Source organism: Equus przewalskii, chromosome 26, assembly GCF_037783145.1.
Source record: "Equus przewalskii isolate Varuska chromosome 26, EquPr2, whole genome shotgun sequence".
Classification (NCBI taxonomy): domain Eukaryota; kingdom Metazoa; phylum Chordata; class Mammalia; order Perissodactyla; family Equidae; genus Equus; species Equus przewalskii.
In genome coordinates, this window is record NC_091856.1 from 26882386 (window position 1) to 26907795 (window position 25410).

At 45.6% G+C, this 25410-nt stretch overlaps 2 protein-coding genes across 3 annotated transcripts; one reads left to right on the top strand and one right to left on the bottom strand.

Moving 5' to 3' along the window:
- Positions 1 to 422: 422 nt before the first annotated feature.
- OR1K1 (olfactory receptor family 1 subfamily K member 1) lies at positions 423 to 1373 on the top strand. The gene has a single exon (XM_008540948.2). The coding sequence runs from the start codon at positions 423 to 425 to the stop codon at positions 1371 to 1373; it is 951 nt and encodes a 316-aa protein (XP_008539170.2).
- A 13571-nt stretch (positions 1374 to 14944) lies between these two features.
- On the bottom strand, positions 14945 to 25064 carry PDCL (phosducin like). Of its 2 annotated transcripts, none has more exons than XM_008540947.2 (4): positions 24818 to 25064; positions 22675 to 22854; positions 19173 to 19354; positions 14945 to 17257 (listed from the first exon to the last, which is right to left on the bottom strand). In XM_008540947.2, the coding sequence occupies exons 2-4, from the start codon at positions 22847 to 22849 to the stop codon at positions 16706 to 16708; spliced, it is 909 nt and encodes a 302-aa protein (XP_008539169.1). In that variant the 5' UTR covers positions 22850 to 22854; positions 24818 to 25064; the 3' UTR covers positions 14945 to 16705. The 2 variants fall into 2 exon arrangements, with proteins under 2 accessions (XP_008539169.1, XP_070452468.1); XM_070596367.1 differs by having other exon boundaries at positions 24832 to 25018.
- Positions 25065 to 25410: the final 346 nt, after the last annotated feature.

The following is a 25410-nucleotide window of genomic DNA, read 5'->3' on the forward strand; positions in this document are numbered from 1 at the left end:
ATAAATGCCTGTCGGTCAGAACACCTACCACTGTATTGATCCTCTCTCTGTTTTATATTTTCTTCCATATTTTCCTCCTTCTCTGGACTACATCCTAGGTGCTATGTTTTGTTCTCTTTTTGCTTAAAAACACAAAGTATCAAAGTTGGGCACAAACTTGAAGATCACCTAATTCAGTTCCCTTATTTTACAGATGGGGAAACTAAGGCCCAGAAAGGAAGAAGGTTCAAGAGGTAAAATGACTTGCCCACAGTCATACCTGCGTGCAGTGCCAGGGCTGTCTGATTCCAAACCCATGACTCTCCTTATGGTCAGGAAGCCTTGAGCAAGTTAGCAGCTCTTCACCCTTTTCCTTAGATGCTGGCGAAACGATCCACTAGCAAAGGAACCCCTGGGGTTCTAGGTGAAAAACCAGCCCAGCCATGGATGCTGCCAACAAGTCTTCAGAGGGAGCCCCATTCATCCTACTGGGACTGACAACAAATCCCGGACAGCAGCAGCCTCTCTTTGTGCTATTCTTAGTCCTGTATATGGTGGGCATCCTGGGTAATGGTCTCATTGTGGCCGCCATCCGGGCCAGTCCAGCCCTGCATGCACCCATGTACTTCTTGCTGGCCCATCTGTCCTTTGCTGATCTCTGCTTTACATCCGTCACTGTGCCTAAGATGTTAGCCAACTTGTTGGCCCATGACTGCTCCATCTCCCTGGCTGGCTGCCTGACCCAGATGTACTTCTTCTTTGCCCTGGGTGTAACTGATAGCTGTCTCCTGGCTGCCATGGCCTATGACTGCTACGTGGCCATCTGGCACCCCCTCCACTATGCTATGAGGATGTCCTGGGCCATGTGCACAGCCCTGGTAGGGACCGCATGGGTGGTGTCCCACACCCACTCCCTCCTACATATCCTGCTTATGGCCCGCCTGTCTTTCTGTGCCTCCCACCAAGTGCCCCACTTCTTCTGTGACCACCAGCCTCTCTTAAGGCTCTCATGCTCCGACACTCGCCACATCCAGCTGCTCATCTTCACTGAGGGGGCCGCTGTGGTGGTCACTCCCTTCCTGCTCATCCTGGCCTCCTACGGGGCCATTGCAGCTGCAGTGCTCCGGCTGCCCTCAGCCTCTGGGAGGCTCCGGGTTGTGTCCACCTGTGGCTCCCACCTGGCCGTGGTGGGGCTCTCCTATGGAACAGTCATCGCAGTCTACTTCCAGCCCACATCCCAGTATAAAGCCAAGGGGGGCCGTGTGGCCACTGTTATGTATAATGTAGTCACTCCCATGCTAAACCCTGTCAGCTACAGCCTCCGGAATCGCGATGTGCAGGGGGCACTCCGAGCCCTTTTCACTGGGCGGCAGATCTCAGCTGGCGACTCCTGAGGCCTGGACCCCACCAAGGACAGACTGCATCACCCACAGTGACAATTCATGATTGTGATCATCTGTTCTGTGCTTTCTCCAAAATCATAACAAGGGCTATCACTTTCTGAGCACCTACTACGAAGCAGATCCTTGCCTGATCTTACTTCATTCCCATAACCAGGGAAGCAGATATTGTGATTTAGTTTTATAGATGAGGAAACTGGGGCTTAAAAAGAATTGACGAGGGGCCGGCCTGGTGGTGCAGCAGTTAAGTGCACACGTTCTGCTCCAGCGGCCCAGGGTCTGCCGGTTCAGATCCTGGGTGCGGACATCGCACTGCTTGGCTAGCCATGCTGTGGTAGGCGTCCCACGTATAAAGTAGAGGAAGATGGGCACAGATGTTAGCTCAGGGCCGATCTTCCTCAGCAAAAAGAGGAGGATTGGCAGCAGATGTTAGCTCAGGGCCAATCTTCCTCAAAAAAAAAATAATTAAAAAGAATTGATGAGTTTACACATTTCTTAGGAGGTGAAACCTGGGCCCTTTCTGTCGCATCATTCTCTCTTCTTACAGTCACTCCCAGGCAATTAGAGAGCATTCGACCATTTTCTGAGGACTTAAAGCTAGGTGGGAGGGTGCACCAGCCCCATGTTTTGCTTTGGGGGAATTGGCACTTTATTTTCAATCACATCACCATGTATTGTCAAATAAATTGACTTCTCAACTATCTGGGACAGGGACAAAAGTTCACATACCCATGTGTCGAGGGCTCACCTCTCCCAGTGAAGCCAGTCTAGCACATAGGAGGCAGTCTGGACACCTGAGATGAATACATGGTTGTATTTTGAGGCTAGTAACCATTTGGAAGCTGTCCATTTTTCTCTTTCTTTGTTCTTGTGCTTGTTTGCTATGATGCCTCCTGTTCAGCTACATCCAGCATTCTGGAAGGAACGCTCAGTGCGCAGGCGCCATGAATAAATTAATTAAATTAAGCAAAGCAGGGAAGAAGAGAGCAGGATATAGGCATCAGGGGCAGATGCAAGAGGGATTTTTTTAAGTTTTTATCATATGCTAGCACTTCACTAATTTGTACCCACAAAAAGCACGGGTATGCTTATTGCCCCTTTATAAAAGAGGAAACTGAGGCTCAAAGATGGTGAGTGAGTTGGTAGCAGAGCCAGAACAAGCCCTTGTGCTACTTGAACTGCTCAGGTGTATTTTAACTGGGCCCCATAGAATCCAGACCCCAGGGTCTGGGGCGTCTATGGCAGAACTTGCAGGAAGAAATCCCAGACCGGGGCAGGTGCACTGTCTCAGGTGAGGATACATTTTGGGGTCTGAAAGGCCCTCATGATGTGCCCCAACTTTTACTAAACAGGTTTATGAGGTGGGAGCTTTTATGTCCTGCTCTGTCTCTCCAAGAAATGCACACCCACTTCCCCCCCACACGCCTCCCTCCCCGACTCCTCTCCAGAGAGAAGGAGGCTGCAGCTGGCTCATCCACAGGCCTCTCCAGCTCCCACAAATGAGCCTGCCACCGCCTAGTCCTAGAACTGCCATACTCTGTCGTTTAGATCTAAAAGGGAACTTGAAGGTCTTTAGGCCAGTAATTTTAGGAAAAAACACTTTTTTTCTAATGAAATCTTACACAGAAACATGACATATAAAACAAAAAGAAAAAAAAAGCAGGGGCCAGCCCCATAGCCGAGTGGTTAAGTTCCCACACTCCAGCTTCGGCTGCCCAGGGTTTCACTGGTTCGGATCCTGGGGGCAGACCTAGCACCACTCGTCAAGCCACGCTGAGGCAGCGTCCCATATGGCACAGCTAGAAGGACCTACAACTAGAGTATCAACTATGTACTGGGGGGTCTTTGGGGAGAAGGAAAAAAAAAAGATTGGCAACATATTTTAGCTCAGGTGCCAATCTTTAAAAAAAAAAAAGCAGTATAGTATAGGCAAGGTGAGAGTCAAGGCCTGGAGCCCACCTTCTCAGCCTCCCCAGTGCTTCTCCTCCACTGCCCTGAAGGGCTCCTGATCTGATCCAACCCATTCATTCAATAAATTGGGAAAATAAGGCCCAGAGTGGATAAGGGACCAGCCCAAGGTCACTCAGAGGCAGTGGCAACCTTCAGGCTTTCTTGCTTGGCCTGCCGGTCCCCCATAGTTTGGCCCTGCCATGACGCTGACACCATCCTCTCCTGGTCTGCCTTCCTCCCGCCCCCATGCCCTCCTTGTCTGTTCGTGCTGCAATGCCAGATCCTCGCGAGTCTACCAATAGCTTGTCCCCTGCCCCACAACCCCCTTCCTCCCTCTGCCTTCTCTAAACTTCACAAACACACTGGTCACGATGCTCATCAACCACCCCACACCTGTGCCATCAGCCCTACCCTATGGCATGGTGCTAACCACCGTCTGCTAACCATCAGGAACCCTGCCTGAGTTCTCTCTGTATCTCTAGAACCTGCCACAGAGAACATGCGTGTGATACGCTGCTCCCTTGTCTGTCTTCTGGTCTCGTTCCAGGTAACGTTTCTACATAAGGGGAGAGGGGCACTGTGGGATTCAGGGGATTGTCAATAGTCGCTTCTTCTGACCCACTAGCCTTGACCTGGGCATCCTGCTCAGATGTCAGCCCACAAAACAGGCCACGTCTGTGGAGAGGTGGCTAACTCTTGCTGGTCCTACCACCCACATTGTAGCACAAACTTGCTTGCTCGTTGCCTCAGCATGGTCTGTGCCTTCCACAGGGTGACCATGACCAGCATCACAAGTGCTTTCAAGCCTCACAAGGGCCCAGTGAGAAATCCCCATTTTGAATGTAGGGAAACTGAGCCTCAGAGAAGTGAAGAGGCTTGTCCTAGTTCTTACTACCCGGCAATTTAAGTGCCAGCTCTCCCGACTCTCAGTATCAGGCTCTTTCCTCCATACCACAAAACTTCATTCAATTAAGTTATTAAATCTTTATTCACCATCGGAATGTGCCAGGCACTGGGATAGCTGATTCCTAATCTACTTCTAGACCCCTACTAGAACAGACGAGAGAGGGGAATGGTGGGCACGCAAGCAGCCTCAGTCACCAGGCCTGTGGGTCCCTGGGGTCCATGCCCACCCTACCCTCAACTAGATCTGGACTCTCGTTTTAGTTCAGGTAGCCATAGAAGATGACATTGACCTGGAGACAAGAGGCTAAATCCTTCTCCCATCCCCAGAAAGACCACTAAGGAGTTCATAAATCCACTGAAGAATTTTTCCCTGAATCTTTTTGACATGAAACATAAAAAGACCAACTCTTAACACCTTAAGCAGAACAAAGGTATGCAAATGACTGATTCACTTCCAAGCAGCTCCCTTGGAAGAGCTGATACTCATCCCAGTGAGGCTGCTTCAGCTCAGGGAAATCTGCAGGCCCTCTTTAGAAGGCCTTTGAGCCACACAAGGAAACCTGCCTCTTCTCAACCCCATATTCCTTGAGTTTGTCCTGAAATGACTCCTGGCCATTTCAGAATCAATCTAGACCACCCTACCCCCATCAATATTTTCAACCCTTCAGTTTATTCAAAATAACATGTAGCACCAGGAACCACCTCATCTAGAAAAAATACATAATTACATTTGAGAAAAGAATTTGAGTCTGCCACTACACCCTCATTTTTAATGTAATCTTTATGCATTATAAAGTAAGGCAGCCTTTGTTTCAAAGATAGAGCAACTGGAGAGCTCTTAACAGTGAGAAAAGCTCTGATCATAAATGGTAAATTGATTACTCTTTCTAAAGGTAAAAAGGAAATTTCTATAACCTAAGTCTTCTTTCATGCAAGGGCTGCCACAGGGAAAATGCAGCCATCAAGCATGAAAAATAAACACATAAAGACTCTTTCTCAATGTGGAAATGACTCCTTTGAAATACTAGGGACGGATTAACATTCTACGAAGCTGATAAAGCAAGCAGACTTGCTCATTCTGAACCATGCTACTCCTCTTCCTCACCCTTGTCACGGTTCTTTGTCCTGTTTCCTGCACTCCTTCACCTCATGTCACTGTCCTGTTTTCTCTTTCTTGTTGCTTGTGTTCCTATTTCCTTCTCCTTTTGCCCCCTTCTCTCTCTCTCTTGCTTTTATCTACTGGGCACTAGGACTATAGACACAGTCCTTGCCCTCATGTCCATAACAGCATGCAGATTATGATCCAGACCAGGAGAGAGGTACAAAGTGCTACAGCAGCATCAAAGAGGGAGCCATGGCTTGAGACTGGGAGTGAAGGAAGAGATGAAGAAACTCACGGAGGCATCTAGTAGATTATATCAGTGGCCCCATTTCATTCATCCCTGAATCCATGCCTTTGGCCATATAACTTTGCCCTTCATCTGTGACTCTGGGCTGAGCCTTGCAACTTGCTTTGGCCAATAGGATATTAGAATGCACGGCACAGGGGCCGACCCCATGGCCAAGTGGTTAAGTTTGCATGCTCTGCTTCAGTGGCCCAGGGTTTTGCCAGTTCAAATCCGGGGTGTGGACAGGGCACTGCTCATCAGGCCATGCTGAGGCGGCGTCCCACATGCCACAATAAGAAGGACCTACAATTAGAAATACACAACTATGTACCGGGGGCCTTTGTGGAGAAAAAGGAAAAATAAAACCTTAAAAAAAAAAAAAAAAAGAAGGCATGAAAAGAAGCTATGATATTGGGCTTGTTTTCTTGTGTTTCTTCATTGCCATGAGAAGGACCTGCCTAGCTAGCCCACTGGACCCAAGAGGAGGATGAGAGACTCGTGGAGCAGAGCTGTTCCAGTCAAGGTGACCCAGGCAAACCCAGCGTAGAGCAAAGCACCCAGCAGACCTGCAGATGCAAGAGCAAGTCCAGCCAAGATCAGCCAGGCCCCAGCTGTCCCACTGACACATAAGTGAAAATAAATGATTCATGTTTTAAGCCACTTAGTTTTGGGGTGATGTGTTACATAGGAATAGCGAACTGGTGAAGTTCCCATAACTATTTTTGATATTTGCCTTTTTCCCGAATGCAGCATGTCCTGGCCCCTTCAGTGTCCTGAGGACTGAGCCATCAATGCACACTTGCTTTCTCTGTTTATATTCTTGTTATGAGCATGTTTCTTCCCTCAAGCTTCTGCCAAACTACCAAAGATTCTTTGAGGGTTTGAGTCATGTTTTTCCATTGGACTAGGAGTACCTGGAAGTAAGAGTTGACCAATAAAAATGGCAAGTAATAGGATATATTGGAATACATGAGGAAGCCATTTGGTATAAACCTAATTCGGCCTGACCTTGTCTTTCCAAAAGGGCCTGACCGAGGCCGTTGAGCATGCATTGTATATCTGCTTTAGAGATTCCCTATGGCAAGAACAAAGGCCCTTGAGATAAAGGTGCAACTTCTCTCCCCCTCCCAACGTTGGCATCTCCTTAAAGATTGAGCATCTTTCTTTAGGCTGGGAACAGATTGCAGCGCTCATCTGTGACCCCCCAGCCCGAGGCAAGACACCTGCCACCCTGCAGGGTTCACTGAGACAGCAGACCTATCTGCCATTTCCATCAATCGCTGTGCTGACAGAGCAGCCTCGTGACTATTGTAAAAGGGACATTTCAATCATATGTGAAACATACTCTTTGAGGGTATAGAACCACCCTGTATACCCCCACTTCTTTGGAGTGCTCTGTTCCTTTGTGGAAAGACTCTCCCGGGTTATAATCCTAAGATTTAAGCTCAGAATAAACTCACCCAAATTTTCATTTATAGATTGGTTATGGATTATTTTCGTTGACAGAGTCATGACTCCTCTTTTCACATCTCATAATCAAATCCATTTTCTCTCTGTAAAGAGTCAGGTTCATCTTTTGGTTGCCTTCTCTGGAGACTTTGTCATCACTCACACTCAGATTCAGCCTACACTGGAACATTTTCAGCTCTTCTCTTGTGGGAAGGGAAACTGAAATTGGCAAAGGCTAGAAGGATGAGATGAGCAAAACTGATGAAATAACCTTCTATTTGGCAGGTAGCCAGAGCCCACACAGCCACAGACACCACCATTCCACTCCTTCCTCTCTCCAAGGACCACAGAACAACTGACAGTTGGTGAAACCATAACTGAGACCATTGCCACACCCATCATGAAATCAAGTAACCACAGACCTCAGAAACCACAAGGTGGGAAGTTGACTAAACATAGGCCAGGTTTGGTGCTAGTGGCTTTGCATTCATAGCACCATTTAATCCTCATAAAAAGCCTGTGCAAAATACACTATTATCCCCATTTTACAGAGGAGGAAATTGCAGCTCAGGGAGGTAACTCGCCAAAGGTTCCAAACTAGAAAGTGGTAAAATCAGTTTTTGAGCACAGAGTTGTCTCTGGGCTGAAATGAGAAACAGTAAAAGCCCTCCTCTCACTACATTCTTATTCCAAATCTACTCACCGTGCATCAGAATCACCTGGCATGTTTCTGTCAAACGCATATTCTACCCACCACTCCCAAACTTTCTGAATGAGTAGGTCTAGGGTGAGGGCTGGGACTGCATTTTGTTTTGTTTTTTTCCTAAAGATTGGCACCTGAGCTATCATCTGTTGTCAATCTTCTCTTTTTCTTCTTCTTCTTCCCCCCAAAGTCCCCCAATACATAGTTGTATATTCTAGTTGTAGGTCCTTCTAGTTGAGCTACGTGGGACGCCACCTCAGCACAGCTTAAGCAGTGCTAAGTCGGCACACAATATCTGAACCAGTGAAACCCTCAGCCGCCAAAGCAGAGCACGCAAACTTAACCACTAGGCCATGGGGCTAGCCCCTAGGACTGCATTTTGAATAAGCACCCTAGGTGATCTGATGCGGGTGGTCTGCAAGGCACACCTATAGAATCACGGACCTAAATCATGTAAAACTTGAAAGCACCAAAAGGGAGATAGCATCCTTGCCTTTAGAAAGTCCGAGCTGATTGGGAAGTGTTCAGAGGTGACACGAAGGCTGTCAGAAATATACAACTCTGGAAAAGATGGGCAGCAAAGCTTATCATGAACCCTGGAGAGAAGAGGTTTCTGCGATTCTTAACAACTCTCCTTTGCGATAAGTTTGAGGGATCCTATTTCTCTCTCTCTATTGAATTTAGAGAAATTACCAGGGATCAGTGTCTTAGTTAGCTTGGGCTACATAAGAAAATACCATAGAGTGGGCAGCTTAAACAATAGGCATTTATTTCTCATGGTTCTGGAGGCTGAAAGTCCAAGATTAAAGTGCCAGTAAGTTCAGTGCTTCCTGAGGGCCCAGATCCTGGCTTTCAGGCTTCTGAACGTATCCTCTCATGGAGGAGAGAGGAAGCTCTGGCGTCTCCTCCCCTTCTTAAAAGGGCACTAATCCCACCACAGGGGCTCCACCTTCACGACCTCATCTCAACCTAAGCACCTCCCAGATGCCTCACTCTGTAATACCATCACATTGAGAGTTAGGCCTTCACCATATGAATTTCGGAGAGACAAACATTCAGACCATAACAACCAGCTTGGTCTTTTCTCCACTAGCTCAGGACGCTCAGGAGGCCACATCCTCTCAGGGAAAGGATCCTGGTCCATAACAACCCTCTGAGCCCCCTCCTCTGTGCTTCCTCCAGTCCTCCGTATGCCCCTGTCATGGGGTATTCAGCCTACTCTTTTGGGACTGCCAGTTTGTGTCTCTCCTCCTCTCTCCTCCTCCTCCCCCTCAACCACCCCAACATACACTAGACTAAGGATTCCTTCAGGGCAGAGAGTGCATCTGATTTCTCTTCTGCCTCCAAACACCAAGCATAGGGCATGGCCCAGAGTGAACAAGTAGTTGAAACTAGGAAATGGGCTAAAGGAGGAATTGCTGGGTGGGTTGGAAATGTTTCCAGGCAGAGAGAGGATCATTAGAGGAACAAGATGATGACAGCGACCTGAGGCCTTTGTAGTAGGGGGAGAGCTACCTAGAAAACAAGGCCACAAACCCAAATAGCTAAAATTTCCTGGTCACCAGCTATATTAGTCGTCTTGGGTGGCCATAACAGAATCCCACAGATTAGGTGGCTTAAATAACAAACATTTATTTTCTCACAGTTCTGGAAGCCAGAAGTCCAAGATCAAGGTGCCGTCTGCGTTGGTTTCTGGTGAGAGCTCTCTTCCTGGCTGGTAGGTGGCCACCTTCTCGTTGTGTCCTAACGTGGCCTTTTCTCTGTGCATACGCAAAGAGAGAGAGTGAGCTCTGGTGTCTCTTCTTTTTCTTATAAAGACATCGGTTCTACCAGATTAGGGCCCCAACCTTTATGACTTCATTTAACCTTAATTACGTCCTGAAAGGCCCTGTCTCCAACTGCAGTCACATTGTGGGTTAGGGCTTCAACATACGAATTTTGGCTGGACACAATTCAGTCCATAACACCTACCATGGGGCAGGCACCTTCATCTCTTCCCAGCAGCCTTTTTGGGTGAACATTATCATGGTCTGTTCGTAGGTGAGGATGCCAAGCAGTACTAACTCCTGAATCCTGAACTCTAATTCCTGGGTTTAAGTCCTGACCTTGCTCTTTACTAGCTGCTTGACCTTGGGCAAATTGCTGAACTATAAAATGAAGATGACAATATCCCTCTGGGATTGTTATGAGAATTACCTAAGAAAATACATATAAAGTGCTTAAAACAACGACCTGGGACATAATAAGTCTCAATACATGTTGGGCGCCCTCACTGTAACAGGTAGGGAAGTCAGACAGGAAGTCATCAGGAATAAATGATGGGATTGAGATTTGAACACAAAGACTGTGCTCTGAACTAAGGAGCTTGGGACCTCAATTCGGGACTGGTGGGTGCCCGCTGCTTCCTCTTCTCCTCCTGGGCCCGCTTTTTTCTCAGCCTCAACTGACCATGATATGAATGTGTGTGTCTGTTGTATTCAGCAAATAATATTTTGTTTTCTTTGTTGCTCATTAATACATGGTGTGAATATAATACTCTCTGGTTCTCTTTCCTAAAAACAAATTCTCTAAAATGACTCATATATGGTGCTAGACGTCACCCTTAAGGCTCTAAATCCGAAGTCTGTGGCTCAGCTCGCTTAACAGCAACAAAACTATTCATTCCCTCTCCTCTGCTGCCATCATGTGGTCATATCAGGTACCAGCATTTCCTTACGCTGTGGCGGGGCTGGGGACTCAACTTGAACTTATCTGGTTCTCAGTAAGCATAGCTAGTACAACCCAAAGATATGTAACATTTCTGGAAAAACAATATAACAGAAAACCTTCTGCCCTATTGTGGTGAATTCCAGCCTGCTTGGGGATTTTCCCTACTTAAGCGACAAACATTCACTTAGCTCAACTCAGATCAGAGACCAGAAACGACAGGACACAGTGCCTGTGCCCAAGGACTTCATAGTCTGGTGTTTAAACAAATCCTTACAATTCAACTTTGGCAACCACACATGCTGAAGATGGCGTCGCCCTACCGGAGGGAGACAAGGTCATTCAAGTCACCGGGACTTTCCTATCTCACACTTACAAAAAACTTAAAATTTTTTATTAAATTAAATACAAAATGATACCACGAAGACAACAGCAGATAACTTATTGAGATGTTTCTATCTGTTAAGCAAAGTGCTAAGTACTTTACTGGTACTGACTCATAGACTTCTCATCCAAACTACTGTTATTCCCACTACACAGGTGGGAAAACGAAGGCACAGCCCGTTCTGGCTGGAGTCAGGCTTTGAGCCCATGAAACTTTTCTTAACCAATATTGCCCTAACCTGTAGGAGCACACGCAATGGTATGATTGCTTCTTTCTGAAGAGATGGGAAAGACTTATTAAAGATCCAGAGAGGATTTGAGATTTTGGCTGACTTTTGAAGGCTAAATAAGGTTTTCCCAAATTGTCAAGGGGGATCCAGTGCCTAAATAAGGCTCTTTTTTGATAAGTGGAACCAAGGATTTGTGGAGAATGAATAGTAAATAAACAGATGACACTTAGGGAATGTTTACTATGAGCCACACCATGCTAAGAACTTTAGCTGATTGAATGAAGCTTTGTAGCAGCTCTCTGAGAGAGTTACTATGATTATCCTCATTTGGGAGACCAAAGCTCAGAAGGCCTAAGAAATTTACCCATGGTCATTCACCCAATCAAAAACAAATGCTTTGGGTGGAAAGAATAAAGTTGGGAGTGAGACTTCTCTGAGAATGTCTTTTTATATAGTATTGGCTTTCAAACTAGGTAAATGCTTCACGTGTTCAAAACACTTAAATCAGAAAGAATAAAAGCAAACCCCAAAATGGAATCATACAGAAACAAATGAATCCACTTCTATATCAAGTTGATAACATAACCACACAGAAACATGAACTCAAAATTTTTAGAAATATATTTTTTTCCTACTCTGTCCACTGCAAGGGCCCAGAAGCAATGACATCCCAGTAGCAATGAGCACATGTAGCACCTAGATTCTAGTTCTAAATGCCATTCTCCACAAAAAGAACCAGAGCTCCTTAGAAAATGGCTAATTCCAAGTCCTTACCAGAGAAAGGACTGTGTGGTCCTGGAACATCTTAGGCCAGAAAGAAAGGAAGGGCTCAAAGACTAATGGTTCATCTCAAAAGGATACAGGAATTGGCTTTAGAAGGCTACCACTGGCCAAAAGCACTAAAAAGAAGGATGGTAATGAACACTGAATTTTTAAAAATCTGTGAGTCCGTACTCAGAGGAAGAGACGGGAAGGTAGCATTCTACTTTGCAGAATATTGCCACATATTAAATGCAAAAGAAATTATAGAATTAGAAAATCACCACTTTACATAGCCCAATGTAATAATTTGGTCCAGGCAAGGATCATCAACAGATGCTAAAATTATCAGGTGAAAGGTTTTTGGTGAAAAAGGATATTCATGCAATCTCTAAGTATCACATCACAGATTACTTACCATCTACAAAGAGGAAAATAATTTTACAATATGGGGATCTGGCGTTCGCCACCTCAAGCGACTAATTAAACCTAGGATCACCGAGCTGACATCAGGTGCTCCCTCATGTGAGGCAGTAAGAACTACGTGACATCACCTCTGGTCAAAATGCAATGTGTGTGCACTTGATTGGATCCTGGATTTTTAAAAAAGATTGTTAAAGAAATTTTGAGAACAAGTAGGGAAAGGTGAATATGGCCTGTATTTTGGATATTGTTGAATTGTGAATTTTCTTGGGTGTCATAAGGGTATTGTGGTTATGAGGGCGAGTGACCTTATTCTTAAGAGATGCACCAAAGTATTTAGGGACAAAGTCAAGATGTCTGTAATTTATTTTCAAATGGTTCCACAAAAGACAGACAGCAAATGTAGCACAATGTGAACAGTAAAATACTATTGGTAAAGCTAAGTGAAGGATGTACAGGTATTCATTGCAGTATTCTTTTAATTTCCCTGTATGTTTTAAGGTTTTCAAAATAAAAGATGAATTTTAAAAAGTCATTGATCTATACAATTTGAGATCCTAAAAGTTCTTAAAAGATCATCTAATTCACCCCTCACTTTACAAATGAGGAAACTGAAGCCTGGGAAAGGAAGAGACTTATCCGAGGGCACACAGCTGGTTACCAAGAGAGCTCGAATTCATGTTCCCGCTTCTCCTAATGACTGCCACCTGTGGCAGGGTGTGGGCAGCGTAGGGTCGGGGTATAGAGGGACTTTGGGAGGAAGGACTTTGTGAAGTTATGGAAGGAGGGTGGCACCCCTCAGCAGGGGCATGGTGTGGATCATAGCCACTGCCCAGACCAGAGGAGGTTCTGACCTGAAACACAGGCAGCCCCAGGAGACCCCACGCTCCACCCAACCTCTTTCTTCTTTCTTTGAATTCTCTGCCTTATTTTCTTCCTCCAACTCTTCTCTCCATTACATTTTTTCTCTTTTCTAACTGATCTTTTTGTTGCTATTGTCTGGTGAGGAAGATTGGCCCCTGAGCTAACATCTGTTGCCAATCTTCCTTTTTTTTTCTTTCTCCCCAAAGCCCCAGCACATAGTTGTATATCCTAGTTATAGGTCATTCTAGTTCTTCTATGTGGGATGCCACCACAGCATGGCCTGATAAGTAGTGTGTAGGTCCCTGCCCAGGATCCAAACCAGTGAACCCAGGGCCACCGAAGCGGAATACACAAACTTAACCACTCGGCCATGGGGTTGGCCCCTTAACTGATCTATTTTATTATCACTTGATCATTTGCTTTCTCCACCAAGAACTAACATAACATTGTGGAAATAGTACAAATTTTGAAACTACACAGATCTGGTTTTCAACCCTCCCCTGCCCACTAGCTGTCTTGAAATAGTCACTGAATCTTGCTAAGTCTTGGTTTCTTTATCTTTGTAAAGTTACTACTATCCTACCTGGAAAGGAAGTGGCATTCAACGAGCCAATATGTTCATTATTAAATGTTTATTGATTCCTTGCCACGTGCCAGGCACGGTTGGCACTGGTGATAAAAACAGACACATTTCAAGGCTGTGTCCTAAGTATTTTATATGAATTGATTCATGTTACTCATCCCCATTTCACAGATGAGGAAACTGAGGCATGGAGAGGGTCAGTGTTTTGCCCACAAAGCCAGTAAATGTCAGCCTATTCCCAAAGTCCAGGCCCTTCCCACTGTCCCATACACAGTAAGGAAAATAAAGTCCATGCCTTCATGGGACTTTCATTCCAGAGGAAGGCGAAATCTGGAAAACTACTGGGACATAGTTTCTCAAAGACAAATATGAGTTTCTCTTTCCTTCCCCCAATTCCATGACTAAAAGGAAAATCACACAAAGAGGAAGAGAAGTGATCTGGGCGCTCTGTTTCACTTCCTTCTCTCCCTTACTCAAATAAAGAAAATCACCAGTAGTAAGCCCATTTTGTAACATCTTCTATCACTCCCCTTAATCCATAGTCAGCATTTCTAAACTTGAACGAGCCTCAGAATGACCTGGAGAGCTTGTGAAAACTGTGCTGGGCCACTCCCAGAATTTCGGATGTGGCAGGTAGGTCCAGGGTGAAGCCTGAGAATTTGCCTAACAAGTTCTTCAGTGAAGCTGATGCAGCTGCTCCGGGACCACACGTTGAGAACTGCTGTCACAGAACAACTCATGAAGCAAGTATTACAGATCACATTGTAAAGGCGAGAAACTGAGCTTGGTGCCTCACTGGAAGCTACACCACAAGTGAGTGACAGACAGGATTTGAACCCAGATCTGTCTGACTCCTAAGCGCATGCTGTTTCCACTACACCTGGGTAAGAGATTTAACACTCTAGGATTTCCCCATTCCTTGTCTGCTCATTTTATTCTAGAATTTTTGTTCTTGAGAGGTAGTCAAGGTTCTGCAACTGCATAATATATTTCCATTTCCAATGAGAACAGAAGATGGTTTCTAAAAACTATTTTAAAAATGTTGCTATCCATCCACCCAATAATTCCTCTTCTAGAAATCTAAACTAAGAGAATGATCCAAAATATAGCCCAAAATACAAAGATGCTAAGTGTTTTAGCAAAAACCTGGGAATCTAAATATCCAATATTAAGGGAATAGTTAAACAATTATGGTATATCCAAATGATGAATATTATGAAGCCATTAGAAGTTATTTATTTAGAATTTTCATAACATGTCAAAGTATTTATAATATTAAATAAAACAGAACACAGAATTAATTCCAATAAGCTCTCAATGTTATTAAAAATATTGAAAAAAGACCAGAAGGAAATAAATGGAAACACTGACAACAGTTGTCTCTACTTCTAATAATTTTCCATACTTTACACACTTTCTACAGTGAGTTTTTTAAATCAGAAAAACCATGCATTTTCTTTTTGCTGACTAACTACAACAGATATTTTCAAGACCCTTCTACAGTTAGGCAATTCCTGAATAGCCAGGAAAAGCAAAACTGTGAATTTTAAAGCTAATATTTAATTCCAGATTACATTTTTCCTAACCCTAGAATGCACATGTTTTAAATAAAAAACAAGAGGAAAAAACTCAAATGACAATCATTATTATAAATACAAATAGAAATAGAAAAAAAGACCAGAAAGATACCTGTAAAAATGATAATGGGGATTATTTTTGGTTGGTGGAATTACAGGGCTTTTTAAATCTCTTTTTAGCTTAACAATTTTTATTACATTTTCTACAATGGACATCTATTACTTTTGTAATAAAAAGTCTTTACTATTTTTCTTTTTAAGAGACAACCGCCAAGCAAATTACAGTATATCTACACAATGAAATATCAATAGCCGTTTAAAAAATGTTGTAAAAGATTATTTAATAACATGAAAAAAAAGTTTGACATATTAGCTGACCATACTATAAAACAGTATGTTCAGAATGATCCCATTGTTTTGTTTAAAAACAAACAAAATATCTATGTATACAAAGAAAACACCTTGGAAGGAAATATACCAAAATATTAATAGTGTTTTACCTTGGGTAGTAGGATTAGAGATTATTCTAACTTCGTTATTTTTGCTTTCTGTTATTTTGACAAATTTTATTCTATTGAGTATTAGTTACTTTCCCAATATGCAAAAAAAAAAAAGGTTTTAAAAAAGCTACATTAAACAAAAAAGTCACCTTGTTAAATAAAGGAGAGATAAAGATATGAGCTGGAGAATCTTATTGAAAGAACTTCTTTAAAAAGGCTTCTCCAGCTCCAACCCAGCCGTACTTTTTAAGTTCAGCTGGTCTTCCAGGATCAAGAGGCTAGTCGGATCCTTCTTCCTATTCTACACTTAATAATGCTTGAGCGGGACATCGATGCCAGCAGCAGAGGTCACCCCTCTTGATGGGGCAAACTCACATCCTCTGGAACCTTTAAACAAGACCCTCGTAGAAAGCAGGGTCTAAGGGAAAAATATTTCAACTGCCTTCTAGGACTATGGCTCTGATTACAAGTAAATATAATTTGCAATCATTTGATGAAGGAAATGCACTATTTATGTTCAAATGACACACGAACTATACAACTATACTCCCAAACCTGACAGAGACCTCTGAGATCATCTGAAGACAATTTCCAGGACACTGTCTTTAGGATCCTTTGTAAATATTGACTGGCAACAATAACAGAGATGTCATGCCAGGGAATCTTAAGTAAACAGTTCAAAAGCCTGGCTTCCTGTTTATACAATTTTAAGTTACTTTATTGCTAGCCACAAGGTGATTCAGCATTCTGATTTAATCTAAGAACTTCTTGACTTTACTTGTAATAAGATGGACAACAAAGAACAGCTGAAAAGCCAGAAGACACAGGAAGGAAGAAAAATAAACACCCAGACACGCGTCTTCCAGCCCAAACAATGAGAAATCTATGCAGCTAGATTATCAGTTCAGTCTATTTCCAAATCGCTATCCTCACTGTGACAGGTGGCAGAGTTACGCACAGATGTCAGCACCAAGATTTCCTTTTCTGGGAGCAAACCAAATTCCTGCAGAAAAGCTTCAAGGTCCACAGCAAAGAAATCTTCTCCCAGCTGGTCAGTGACTCGAACAAAATTACCAATCAATTCCCCGCCCTTGTAGATCAGCAGGGCAGGGAGGGCATTCCTGGTGAACCGACTGCTGGCCCCAATCACCGAGCTCTTCACCCGGCAGAATTTGACAGCTGGGTACTCCGCAGCAAGGCAGACCATGCACCCATTCATGGCTTCGGTCCCCGGAATGCCGTCTTCGTAAATATGGACCATGATGGGGGTGCTTTTCTGTTCTTTATCAATCATGTCTAAAAACCCTTCTCCACTGGGGATCTCAAACACCTGCTTGAATTGCGGCCCCTTGTGAAGCTGCTGCCGCATCTCATCCATTCTCTGTTTCCGGTACTGCTGCAGAAACTCTTCATCATCTTGGTCCTCATTCATCCTGGCAAACTCCTTCAGAGTCATCTGCAGGAGGACCAGCAAGTGAGCATAAGAAGCACAAACCGAACACTTGGGATAACGGTCAATATGGACCAATGCTTATGATACACGAAGCACCAAGCTCAGTTCCTGATAGGCGATATACCTCACTGAGATCTTATGATAACCCCATCAGGAGGGGACTTTTATTACCCCTACTCTACAAATGAGGTTCCAGGACTTGAGACTATTTGCACAAGTTCACATAGGTAACGAGTATAAGACCAAGATTCAAGCTAGATTTTTCAAGAACCCAGGCTTTTAACTACTGCGTCATACTGCCTCTCAATCCGGCATCGGTTAATATCACCTCAGGAGCTTTTTCCTTTTTGTCAGTCCTGATAATGGATTAATTATTTTACCCACTGTTTTTTGTTGAAAAGACAACAGGACATCAAGGAACTTTAAAAGAACACTCATAATCCTTGCCCTGCATCTCCACACACACATACACAATACACACAGTCACATACACTCTCTCAAAGTGTGTATTTCTTTTTACTACCAGACACATGCTAAAATCATTTTTGCTTTTACAACAGCAGTTGCGGGTGTACCAATTAAGCCATAACCTGCTTTTGCCACTTAGCATTATTATAGCATAAAAATTTCATGTTTCCAAATATTTTTTATAAAATTATACATAATGTGCCATATTTTGCTAAACCACTCCTCTATTTCTGGCATTCAGGTAGCTCCCCGTCCTGTTCTACTGCAGACAACTCAGCAGGACAGGGACAGCCTCTCTCAAGACCGCCCACGTGATCAGGTGATGTGTTGCTTCATCTGGTAAGGAAGGAAGGAAGCGCTGTGAGCAGTGGGCACACTGCCCTGCAGCCAGCTTAAGTTACAAGAGCGTCTTCCTTCTCCCGCCCTGGTGCAGCAAGACATCCCCGCTGCTGTAATAAAGCCTAGCTCTGCATAACCTGGCTCAGACTGGAGGGTGGACGCTGGGGATCACACTAGATCAGAATAGGTGTTACTGCATCATAGCCAGCACCATTCTGAATTCACTGTTTTACTTACCATGCCCAACTTTCTTCCCACTCCACCTCAGCCTACCGGAGTGGCTCTTTCTGACCTATTACATCTTTGCTTGAGTCTAATGCCCTGAAATCATCCTCCTGGTCAAGGTGAATGACTCCTCACTTAATCCTCTTATCTGCTCTCAGATCCTGGCTGGTATTTCCAGCCAAGAGCTGCTTTGGGCCACAGCCAAATGATCTCATGCACTCCTAGACATTCATCCCTGGAGGAATAGATGGTCCTTTTAATACTGGGAAGGGAAGAGAGAGGCAGGGACCTAGTTCCAAGGATCTTCCGGAGTGTCCATTTGCTTCTATTGTATTGCCTCGTTAGAATAAATTCTCATGAATCAGCTTCAAGTGAAACAGCAGCATCACAGGAAAAGTAGGAAAATCTGGCTTACAATCCTAGCTCCTACTAGCATTTACTAGTTGCATGACCCTGAGCAAGTCCCTTCCCCTCTCTAAGTATCAGTTTTGTTATCTGTAGAATGGGGATAATACTACCAACCTCAGAGAGTTATTTCTGGATCAAGGTAAGACCTCGACAAAGGACAGAAAATTTACATTTACTGAGCACTTTCAATGGGCCAGGCACTGTGATGGGCATTGTATCCACACAGCCCCGTGAGGTAAGGATACCGACCTCATTTAACCAGTGACAAAACAGACTCAGAGTGGAAGAGACGTCCCCATGGTCACTAGCAGCAGAGCTAAGATTCAAAGACAGGTGTGTCTGAGTAATGACTTGACTCTACACTTTCCCCTGCCCTGCTTCTTGGAGGCCAAATCCGACACCCTACACCTCCTGAATCCCTAACCCCCGTTCCAACAGCCAGGACAGCTTCTGAGAAAAGCCCGGCGCTGCTAATTACCTTCCCACTGATCTTCTCCTGGAGGTCCTTCTGTTTCTGCTGCTCCTCCTCTTCATCCAGGTGGGACCTGCAGGTCATTGACAGCTTCTTGATCAGCCTTTCCATCTCCCGGCACTGCTCCTCCCTTTGCTCTGTCTCCAGCTGTTTGAAGCGGCGCCAGTCATTGATCACACCTTTTGGACCTGAGTCGGGGATGACCATGAAGGTGACCAAGAGTGGGCAAGAAATTATGGACCAGCTCACATCTGTCTAAAGCCTGCTCCATCGACTGCAGTGATGCTCACACAGGGCAGTGTGGTGTCCACACAACGAGGTCCACTGCAGCACCGTTTACAATAATTAAAGGGCCAAGCTAAGGCCCAACAGTATGAGATGCATTAAATAAATTATGATGCATCTACTCAAAGGAAAATAAAACAACCTTTAGAAAGAATGAAGGAGCTATGTTTCCTTCCAAGAAAGATGTTTAAATATACTCGGTCAAAAAAAGAACAAAATGCAGAACACTATCACGGGATGATCCTTCAAGTTTTAGAAAGAGAACTGTATGTGTACGCATAAAGATTTATGGATATTTACATATGTGCATATACATTTGCATGTTCATAGAAAAAGAGCTAGGACATGTGAACTACTAACAGGGGTTGTTTCTAGGCAGCGGGCTCTATGGGGACTGGTGAGAGAGAACTTGTACTTGTTTCTTTCTACACTTCTGTATTAGCTGAATCCTTATAACAAGATTGTGGCAGGTTGTTCTGTTATTCAAGCCAGCCCCAAACCTTCCCGCCCCCATGCTGTATATCCCTGGCCCATGCCATGTGACTTGTAGTACCTCCTGTGGGATGGTACATGTATCCCCAGCCCACTGACGTTAGGCTTGGCCATGTCACTTGCTTTGGCCAATGGATTCTGAGCAAAAGATTTATGAATCATCACATGTTTCCAACGGCCCACTCTTGCTCTCTACACTTGGTCGTGAAAACAACAGGTCCCAAACAGGGATGCTCCTTCAGCCTAGTTCCTAGAATGAGGACACCTGAAGCAGAAGCAGAGTTGTTGCTGACCCGCACAGGCAGCATGTCACACGATTGGAAAATAAACCTTTATCATCACAAGACACTGAGAATCGGAGGTCACTTCTTACCACAGGAAAAAACATTATAATCTATACAAAGAAACCTTTAAAATGCTACCCAAAAACGCTAAGAAAGACCTGAATAAATGGAAAAGCAATACCATATTCCTGACTAGGAAGACCCAACATCACAAGGTGCCCACCACCCCTAATTAATCTATACATTTAATGCATTCCCAATGAAAACACGTGATTACACATGTGTGTGCAGGCTCCTAAATTTGCTTTGGAAAAATAAGAAAGCAGGACCAGCCCTGGCGGCCTAGTGGTTAAGTTTGGCACAGTCCACTTCAGTGGCCTGAGTTCACTTCCTGGGAGTGGACCCACACCACTTGTCTGTCAGTGGCCATGCTGTGGTGGCAGATCACTACAAAAACAGGGAGATTGGCAGCAGATGTTAGCTCAGGGCAGATCTTCCTCAGCATAAAAAATAAAAATAAAAAATGAGAAAGCGAAAGTTAGGAAAATAATGACATAAAAGAGTACTGAGAGAGGAGCAACCCTACCAGATACTAAAACATAACACAATAATTAAAAACTGTGTGATACAGGGCCAGCCTGGTGGCACAGCAGTTCAGTTTGCACACTCTGCTTCGGTGGCCTGGCGTTCACAGGTTTGAATCCCAGGCACGGACCTAGCACCACTCATCAAGCCATGCTGTGTTGACATCCCACATATAAAATAGCGGAAGACTGCCAAGATGTTAGCTCAGCAACAATCTTCCTCAAGCAAAAAGAGGATTGGCAATGGATGTTAGTTCAGGGCCAATCTTCCTCACCAAAAAAACCCCAACAAATAAAAAAAAACAATGTGATATAGCACAGTAAAAGACAAATCAGGGGCCGGCCTGGTGATGCAGCAGTTAAGTTCGCACGTTCCACTTCGGTAGCCCAGGGTTCGCCGGCGTGGATCCCGGGTGCGGACATGGCACCACTTGGTAAGCCATGCTGGGGCAGGCATCCCACATATAAAGTAGAGGAAGATGGACATGGATGTTAGCTCAGGGCCAGTCTTCCTCAGCAAAAAGAGGAGGATTGGCAGCAGATGTTAGCTCAGGGCTAACCTTCCTCAAAAAAAAAAAAACAGGGGACAGCCTCGTGGCGCAGCGGTTAAGTGCACATGTTCCACTTCGGCAGCCCAGGGTTCACTGGTTCGGATCCCAGGTGCAGACATGGCACCACTTGGCAAGCCATGCTGTGGGAGGCGTCCCACATATAAAATAGAAGAAGACAGGCACAGATGTTAGCTCAGGGCCAGTTTTCCTCAGCAAAAAGAGGAGGATCGGCAGCAGATGTTAGCTCAGGACTAATCTTCCTCAAAAAGAAAAAAAGACAAATCAATGGAAGAGACTGCAAAGTACACCAAAAGACACAACTATAAACAGAAATTTGGTACATGTTAAAATTGACATTTCAAAGCAATGGAGAAAAGATGGCTTATTCAATAAACGGTGTTGAAACAACTAGGTAGTTATATGAAAAAAATTAAGTGGGAGCCTTACCACATACCTTGCACCAAATGAATTTCAGGTGAATCAATATTTAAGTGTAAAAAGGAAAAAAGTGAACTCATAAAAACACTAAGAAAAAGCATGAGAGCATCTTTTTTTAACTCTGAAGAAAGGCCTTTCAAGTAAACAACAAAACTAAAAAATTAAAATAATGCTTTCAAGTACATAAAAATAAAAATGTTCTGCCAGGAAAAGAATATAAAGTCAAAAGACAAACAACAAACTAGCAGAAATATTTGCAACTCATACCTCCTATTAATTACTTTTATAGCTCCCTACGAAGAAAAAGAGCAACCCTCCCACTGAAAAAATGAGCAAAGAATATGAAAATATCTCAAAGTTATGAAAAGAGGCCCAACGTCACTCTTAAAAAGATAGCAAATACAACTACAATGAGTGGTCATTTGTCATCCATGAGGATGGCAAGGATCAAAAAGTCTGATAATAAAGTAGGAGGGCAGTGCACGGGGAAATCTACTGCTGCTTAAACTACAAACCAGTGCCACCTCAACTGACAGCAATCTGGAATTATTAAAACAAAAAGTACAAATACACCAATTCTAGGAATTTATACTACCAATATACTCACACCTATGCTTTATGTGACACCAAACAACCACTAATTGGAGCAGCTGGATTCAAATCCAGGCCAGTCTGTGTTCATGACCATGTTGCTACGCAGACATCTTTGTGCTGTGCAGTGAAATGGCTGGAAGCATGCACAGTGAGATGATAACGCTAGGTTATCTCCGGAAGTGGGACTGCAATTAGAGAGAAGTGATCAGGAGACTCCTAACTAATACCTACTTACTGGGCATTTTTCAACCTGTTCCCAGAGCTCAGGGATTTCCAGTACCTGTGTTAACTGAGATGCCTTCGCCTGCCAACTCAGCATCTGCAGGCAGTGAACTGCCAGCCAGGGCACCCCTGTCCCCGTCGTCCTTGTCCTCGCGGTCGCTGTCCTCGTCCTCACTGCTGCTGTAATAGTACTGCAGCTTCTCCCCCAGCAACTTGTCATCCAGGGTGGTCATGGTGCCTGGGGAGGGCAACATATCAGGCTCTTTGCTGGCTTGCATCAGACAGACATGAATCTGAAGAGGAGGCGTTCACTTGTGCTGGATCCTACTATTTTACAGGATCCTAAAAGTAATCTTTTTTATACGCAAGATCGCAGCAAATCTGTACCATGACCCTGTGTGATAGGGTTTTTGGGCTCTTTTTATAGAAGGTAAAACTGAAACTCAGATAAGGGAAGTTTCTTTGCCAAGCTTTACAGCAAACGGTGGAGCTGGCATCAGACCCAGGGTTGCCTGACTCCAGGAGACTGAGGAGCTGAGTCACTGTCTTCTGAATGATGGACACTGTCCTGGTACGCTGGCTTGGAGGAATCTACTTGCTGACTGGAGGTTTTATCTACTTTTAGGTTTTCCTACCACCTAAGACTGCTAGTAATTGAAAAACTAGGTAAGAATCCCAGGGAAAAACTCCAAAAAGAAGCACCAAGAGTATGATGCTGAGTCACTGTCTTCAGTCAATGCACTTGCCTGTCTCTTGCCTTCAGCCTTTCAGTGAGCGCAGTGAGCGTCTGGACAGAGGGGCTCTGAAGCCCTACTACCAATGTTGGTTAAAAGAAGGGACCATGACAAAGTTTTACTAATTTCCAAGTGTTTAAAGCACAATGGTTGGAGCCAAGCTTCTGCATCAAAAGCCGCCTAGGACATTTTAGGAGAAAGGTACAGCTTAGCCCCTCACAGGCCTGCTTACAGATCCAGCAGAGAGGGCGAAAACTCGAGCTTTCCTTCCTCTAAGCATCGCAATATAGGACTGTTTCCTTCATGAGAGTTTTATCACCAGGCCTGTTACACAAAGTGACTCCCCCACGGGGCAGGGAGCTCTTGAAAGCAGGGACCTCCAACGCCCAGCACAAGGCCTCTGCACCGTTTGCGTAGCCCACATAGAGAGGGCCTGGATCAGTGGGGAAATGTGGGGACCCTGGGAGTCAGATGGGGAGAGGGCAGCAAAAGAGGCAGCGTTAATTGAAAGATGCAGGTATCAGGAGAGGGGAAGAACCAAATTTAAAGAGGCGTGGAGAAGCCAAGGGGAGGGGAACGGGGAGAGACTGGGTGGAGACGTACTGAGGGAAGAAGGAGCCGCTGAGGGAGAGGGGACAAGGTCGGGGCCGGCGGAGGGAGCGCGGGGACAACGCGGCCAGGGAGGAGAGCGCGGGGAGGGCGGGGCCAGAGGAGGGGAGGGCGCGGCCAGGGAGGAGAGCGCGGGGAGGGCGGGGCCAGGAAGGAGGGCGCGGGGAGGGCGGGGCCAGAGGAGGAGAGCGCGGGGAGGGCGGGGCCAGAGGAGGAGAGTGCGGGGAGGGCGGGGCCAGAGGAGGACAGCGCGAGAGGGGGAGGGCGGGGCCAGAGGAGGAGACCGCGGGGAGGGCGGGGCCAGCGGAGGACAGCGCGAGAGGGGGAGGGCGGGGCCAGAGGAGGAGAGCGCGGGGAGGGCGGGGCCAGAGGAGGAGAGAGCGGGGAGGGCGGGGCCAGCGGAGGAGAGCGCGGGGAGGGCGGGGCCAGAGGAGGGGAGCGCGGAGGGGGCGGGGCCAGCAGAGGGGAGCGCGGGGCCGCTGAGGGGAGCGCGGGGAGGGCGGGGCCAGCGGAAGGGCTCGCGGAGGAGGCGGGGCCGCTGAGAGGAGAGCGGTGAGGGCGGGGCAGGCGGAAGCGCTCGCGGAGGAGGCGGGGCCTCAGAGAGGAGGGGATAGGGGCGGGGCCAGCGGAGGAAGCAGGACCCCTGTGGGGCGGCGAGGGCGGGGCCAGCGGAAGGGTGAGCAGAACCTTTTGGGGAGCCCGGTAGAGGTGGGGCCGGTGGAAGACGCGGGGAAGGAGCAGCGCGGAGACCGTGAAGGGCGAGGGCGCGCAGACAAGGCTCTCCCACCCGGGCTCGCTGACCGCCCTATTCCACTACCTCCCACCCGTATTCCATGCTGCCGCTTCTTCCCGGCTGACCTCAGAGCAGTTACCCGGCCAAGCTAAGTCCAGGTCCCTTCGGGCTGGCAGCTCGGGGCACTTCGGAAGAAGGGGAGCGCTCGGCTGGAGGAAGAAAAGTCGGTCGGCGCCTTGAGCACTAAGAGAAAAGCCGCCGGAGTCCCGACTGCGAGAGCCAATGAGGAGGCTTTCCTGCGTCAGGGCGAACACACGCTACCCAATGGGAAGAAGCCTTTCCCGGCAGCCAAGGGAGAAGCGACGGGTCCTACTTGGGGACAAAACACCTCGGCAATATTAATACGCTTTCGTTTGCTTTGCTTTTAATTTGAACAAAAAGCTACACTATATAGACCCCACTTTATTCAATAATAAAAATTTACTTGGTTCCCTTTGAAATTTCCAAAGCCATTCCACATGTATTTTTAATTGGTTCTTAATTACATCACGTCTTTTAGAACGGAAAAGAGACTCAGACGTTCAGCAATTTGAATTAAAGAAAAAAAAAACCAGGTCCATAACAACCAAACACAACGTGAAATCCTGGATTGGATCCTGGAACAGAAAAAGGACACGAGTGGGACAACTGACGAAATTTGATTAGTGTCCATTAGCTA